Below are 6000 nucleotides of genomic sequence, written 5' to 3' on the forward strand. Positions count from 1 at the left end.
AAGACAATTACCCACGCCCCATCCCCACCCCAGGCCGGGGTTCAGTTGAAGATCAGATACTGCTTTTAGTTTTATGGGATTTGGTGACATCACCAGGTAGTAAGTGTAGTTTAGAGAAGGAACAGGTCTGAGGACTGAGCCCTGGGCAGGATAGTGTTCAGGATTTGGGAGATAAAGAGGAACTTAAAAGTGCAGTGAAGAAAGAACAGCCCATCAGGCAGGAGAAAACCAGGAAGAAGTCCCTTTCCTGGAATTGGGTTTCAGGAGCCCCGTGTTCTGGGCTGTGGGTACCAGGGCTCTGGGATGTCTCCAGTGCCCACTCCTACCCATATCAGTTAGCTTTTGCAGGGCTACAAACTTCCCCCAAGACATAGTCGCTTAAAACAACTGTTTGTGTAGTTCACAATCCTGCAGCTCTGCAGTTGGGGCTGAGCTCTGCAGTTGGGGCTGGGCTCTGCTGGGCTCTGCTGGGCAGTTCTTCTGCCGTCCCCTGGACTGGCTCTTACATCTGTAGTCCCCCGGTTGGATTAGCTGAGGTCTGGCTGTCTCTCTTCCATGGGTCTCTCATCTTTAGGCAGGCCAGGGGCTGAGCAGTGTTCCGAGAAAGAGAGGGTAAAGCTGTAAGGTCTGTTGAGTTACTGGCTTGAACTCGGCACAGCGTTGCTTCTGCTGCATTGTTGTGACTAAGACACAGTCTTAAGGCCAGCCAAAATTCGTGGAGAAGGGGAAATAAACTCCATTTCTTAATGGGAGTTGCTGCAAAGTCACTCTGCATGGATCCAGAAGGTTGAAGGGTTGTGGCCGTTTTTGCAAATCCACCACACCGCCATAACGTAGCCCCTTTCTGTGCACAGGTCAACTCCTCCCTGATGACCTCCGACTGCAGCGAGCGCTGCTCCTGTTCCTCAAGCACCGGCCTGACGTGCCAGGCAGCCAGCTGCCCAACAGGCCATGTGTGCAAGGTCCAGGCTGGGGTCCGGGACTGCTGGGTCTCCAACAGTCTCTGTTCCCTCTCTGTGGATGGCAACCTCACCACTTTCAACGGGGCCCGCACTGCCGTCAGCTCCCCGGGCATCTATGAGCTCTCTTTCCGCTGCTCAGGACTACAGGAGACCATCCCTTGGTACCGTGTGATCGCTAACGTCTGGCCCTGCGATGACAAAGCTGAAGCTGTGGGCCTTGTTCACATCTTCTTCCGGGATGGGCTGGTGACTGTGACCCGGAACAACAGCGTATGGGTAAGCCTGGGCCCAGGGTGAGTGTCTCCTCTGGGCTCTGTTCTTCCTGTTGCAGTGTCCTTACATTCCTGGCTGCCCATCTGTCTTACTACCTGTTTTTCTTACCCAGATCTCTGCAGTTTGTTTCTCTGGATTTATATTTGTCTCAGCACTTCAAACTTAGTCCCTCTGTTCTGGCTGAATTCTTGAGGAGTGAAAACACATTTAAGTAACTTATTAGTTTTTATATTAATGTTAATGAAGAGTCTATTGGTTGCAAGTGACAGGAAACCAAATTCAGAGTTCCTTGAGCAAAAATGAATGTATTGGCCCACATAACTAGAAAATCCAGGGATAGAGCCTCAGGAGTGGCTGGATCCAGGTGCCCCGGCAGTGTTATCTGGATTTGTACCTCTATTTTTCAGACTTGCTGTTCACCAGATCAGCTTCATTCTCTGTGACTCCTCGCAACAAGACAGGGATTATTATTATTATCCCTATTTTGCACAGAGGGGAAACTAGGGCCCACCCCCAAAAAAGTCATTTATTCAAGTCACTCAGAGAGTGCCTGGGAGATCCAGATTTTGAACCCACCAGCGCCATGCTCTGAACCACTTTGATGGGAATGGGATGCTGGTGGTAACTGTGAGGATACATGGGACCAAGACGGATTCCAAGTGACATGCCCAGTGGGGACGTCCTCTGGACTCTGTCCACTCCAGGCCACTGAACCTTTCCCTCAACTGTCCTTCAGCTTGATCTTTGGGCCCCCTTAGGCCTGTCACTGTCTCGTAAGTCCATTCCAGCCCCAGTGGGCCCTCTCTTCTGCCTCTTGACTTCCACTCGCTTACAAACGTCTTGCATTTGCCAAACCCCATGTTTCTCAGCACCCCAATCCCAAATTTCTGAGAGAGAGAATCTGCTTGGCCTAACTGAGGGCTGATGCCAGCTCATCGTCTAATCAGCCGTGGCCTATGTAACAGAGCCTAGGACCCAAACACAGATGGCAGGCTGCTCTAAAGTTCCCATGTCTCTGTTCCATGGCCTGTTCATTGATTGCAGGGACATCCACTGGTGTCTTCTGGGTCCAGTGGAGAGATACAGCCAGTGCTCCACACATTCCTCATCCAGTGGATGGTCTATATCCCTTCACCAATGCCTGGAGATGGTCCAAGACTCAGCTTCATGTGGTCCCTGGAAGCAGGGAAGCTGGGAAGCTTGAGTCCTCTCTTCAGTGTAATCTGGACCAGTCACTCCTTTTCTCTGGCCCTCTGCTTGATTCATAATTCAGGTGAACAGACCCCTACTCCTGCCTCCTCTTGCTCCTCTATCAAGAAACAGTTCTCTACACAGCAGATAGATGTTCTAGAAATGTGAGTCAGATCAGGTCATTCTGCTGCTTAAAATTCTTCAGTGGCTTCCCAAAACAGCATTCTAAACTTAAGCTACCTCTCTTCCAGGGCCTGCAAGGCCTTGTATGATATGACTTCTGCTGGCCTCTCCAACCTCATTTTCTACAATTCCTTCCCTCATTGGCTCTGCTTATAATAGGCCAAACTGGCCTTGATACTATTCATACAGCCAACCAAGCTTGTTCCAACCCCAGAGCCTTTGCATTTGCTGTTCCCACTATCGCAATGCTTTCCTCCCAGATTTTCCAAGAATGGGTTCCTTTTCATCCTTCAGATCTCGGTTCTGGCATTGCTTCTACAGAGAGGCCTTTCTCAACTACCTACAGATACCCTCCCTCTCTATCCCAGTCTCAATGCTGTTACTGTCTTTTATTTCCTTCAAGGCACTTATCACTCTCTGAAGTTATCCATTAATTTCTTTGTTTGTGTTGGTCGTCTTTCTCCATTACTAGAATATAATCCTCAGGTGGGCAGGGATCCTGTTTATCTTGGTCATCACTTTGTCAGCCAGTACCCAGATCAGTGCCTGGCACTAGAGGGTACGCAGGAGAAGTTTGGTTTGGCGAATACATTCAGCCCTGTTCCCTCTGCACCAGGCCATGTGCTGGGTAACACAGATAACATAGAGCCAGTTCTTATCCTTTAGAGACTGATGAAACTTTCCATCCACCTCTCCAACTATCCTTCACTGCATCCATCCATCCTTCTTCTCTCCCTCCTTCTAGCCATCTGTTCTTCCACCTCTTCCTTTTTTTCCTTCTTTGTCTCTCTCCCTCTCTCCTTTCCTCCATCTTTCCATCTATCCATGCATCCATCTCTTCAGATCTATCTACCTGTCTTTCCTGTCTACCAATCTCTCCAATCTGTGGCAGAGGAAGAGTCATATACAAGAGCATTTAGAAAAAAATTTTACTTTGAAAAAAGTAAGCTCGCTAGGGCTTCTGACTTTACAAGGATTAACTCATCAATGAGAACAGACAACAGTTATTTAAAGGAAAAAAATTCACAAGGTTACTGAGTCCACAGCCTATACTAGAGAAACAGTCATTTTCTCACATGATTATTGTACTTGCTGGATCATGACTTGTCTTCAGACATCAGCATTGAAAAAATAAGGGATGAAGTTGCCCTGTTAGGGAACCAGTAACTTACAGGACACGCTCAAGGTTTCTTTTATTTTGAAAACTAGACTCAGACAGGATGATGCTGGGGTTTGATTGTTTATCTGTCTGGTACAAGTGCTTCCCTGCCTCCACCCCTGGCTGCCCTTGGAATGTTGTGTGCACACCTGATTATCCATTGATCCATCTCTCCATCCATCCACTCTGTCATTCTGTCTATCTGCCCAAATTGCCAACTATCTTTTAAGTATTCATCTTTCCATAAAGGACATCAATCCAGGTCTTCATCTCTTTCAGCTTCTGCTTCTGCTTTTGCTCCTTGAGTTTGTTGTCTTGCTGGGGGTCTCCATCCAGATAACAGCTCTTCTGTGGTCCCAGCCTCACCTCTGTTCTACCCACCCCCTAACCCCACCAACCACCAGGTGAATGGTCTCCCCGTGGATCTCCCAGCTGAGGTGTTAACATCTGTGTCCATGAGTCAGAATCCTGATGGCTCCGTGCTAGTCCAGCAGAAGGCAGGGGTTCAGGTGCTGCTTGGCACCAATGGGCAGCTGGCTGTGGCCGTCAGCGATGACCACGCTGGGATGCTGTGTGGGGCCTGCGGAAACTTAGACGTGGCCGGGACCGATGATGAGCATAACTCCAAGGGGGAGACAACACTGGAGAACTGGAGAGCACAGGACTTCTCCCCCTGGTGAGGGAATGTAGCTTGGAAGCCAGGCTACATGGGGCAGGGGCACCTGGGCCCTCATGGGAAGGGGGCAGTCAGGGTGGGTGCTCAGTCTACACGAAGAAGTGCTAAGTGTGTGTCTCTTGCAGTCACAACTGATCAATCATCTACTGGGAATGAGGACGTCAGAACCTGAACCCCCTGGTGATTGCAGTAATCGAAGGGTGCACTGTGTCACTTTGTGACTGTGTGCCCCTACCCCACTCTACCCCTTTGATGAGCCACTGAGGCCAACTGTGAAAGCATTGAATAAATATCTTAAGCTAAACTGCATACCAACGCATCTAATTTATGCCTCTCATCCCTGACTTCCCGTCCTGAACAGCAGGTGTCAGATGCCTGAGGAATCTGGTACATGATGAATATTTATTAGGGGGTGAGAGAATGGATGGATGGATGGATGGATGGATGGATGGATGGATGGAGATAGATGGGTGGATTGGGAGGGGATGGGTAGGGAAATGAGAAAATGGGGAAATGGATGATTAGAAGTATAGATGGCTGAGAAGATGAACAATTGGATGGAGGGAAGAAGTAGAAAATGAAAAGAGAGATCAATAGATTCTGGCTTTATCATTTATAACCCTGGCAAGTTAATTTCTCTGTCACTCAGTTTCCCCATATGTTTTAGTCCACCTGGGTTGCTGTAACAAAATACCATAGAATGAGTGCTTTAGAAACAACAGAAATTCAATTTTCTCACAGCTCTGGAGGCCAGAAAGTCCAAGATCAAGACACTGGCAGATTCGATGTCTGGTGAGAGCCTATTTCCTGCAAGGCCAAGGGAGTTCTCTGGGCCTCTTTCATAAAGATACTAATCTCTTTATGAAGGCCCCACCCTCATGACCAATCACCTCCCAGAGGTCCCACCTCCAGATATCATCACATTGGAGATCAGGTTCCAACACATGAATTTTGAGGGGACACAAACACTCAGTCAATAGCATCATATTTAAAGTAGAGCTAAGGGTAGTACCTACCTCACAGAGCTGGAGCGAGGACTTCATGTGTTCACCCAATCTGCAAGTCAAAAGTGGAAGTCTCTCTTCCCTTCCAAACCTGTCTCCTGCCCTGCCTATAATGGTCTTCCCACCTGGGTTAATAGCACTACCAGTCCTCAGTCTAGCAGCCAGAAAATGGGGAATTATTCTTGACTCTTTCCTCCCCTTTGCCCTCCACTCCATTCATCAGCAAATCCTTTTGGATGGTATCCAAACCTACCTGAAATCTGCCTGCCTTTCTTATTATGCCCCGTGTCACCACCTGGTTCACCCCTCGTCCTCACTGGTAGCAACCAATAGCCTACTATCTGCTCTTCCCCTCCTGTAATCCATCCTCCCAGCCGCTAGATGGCTCTTCTTAACATACACACAGGACCATTGGCTCTACGTTTCTCTTGGAATAAAATCTGTATCTGATTCAGTCACCACTATTCCCAGCACCTAGCACATAGTAAGTGCCCAATACATGTCTGTTGAATGAATAAATGGCCAACCACAACCTTGGAGGAAAGATTTGCA

General features: G+C 48.4%; 1 protein-coding gene across 1 annotated transcript in view; it reads left to right on the forward strand.

The window, feature by feature from the left end:
* The window catches only part of FCGBP (Fc gamma binding protein), a 39652-nt gene extending 34918 nt beyond the window's left edge, over positions 1-4734 (forward strand). The window contains exons 18-20 of the mRNA XM_015248575.3: positions 855-1238; positions 4173-4444; positions 4570-4734. Coding sequence (XP_015104061.2) covers positions 855-1238; positions 4173-4444; positions 4570-4579 — 666 coding nt within the window. The 3' untranslated portion in view covers positions 4580-4734. The remainder of the gene's footprint in view (positions 1-854; positions 1239-4172; positions 4445-4569) is intronic.
* Positions 4735-6000: the final 1266 nt, after the last annotated feature.

The sequence above is a fragment of the Vicugna pacos genome, chromosome 9, assembly GCF_048564905.1.
Source record: "Vicugna pacos chromosome 9, VicPac4, whole genome shotgun sequence".
Lineage (NCBI taxonomy): Eukaryota > Metazoa > Chordata > Mammalia > Artiodactyla > Camelidae > Vicugna > Vicugna pacos.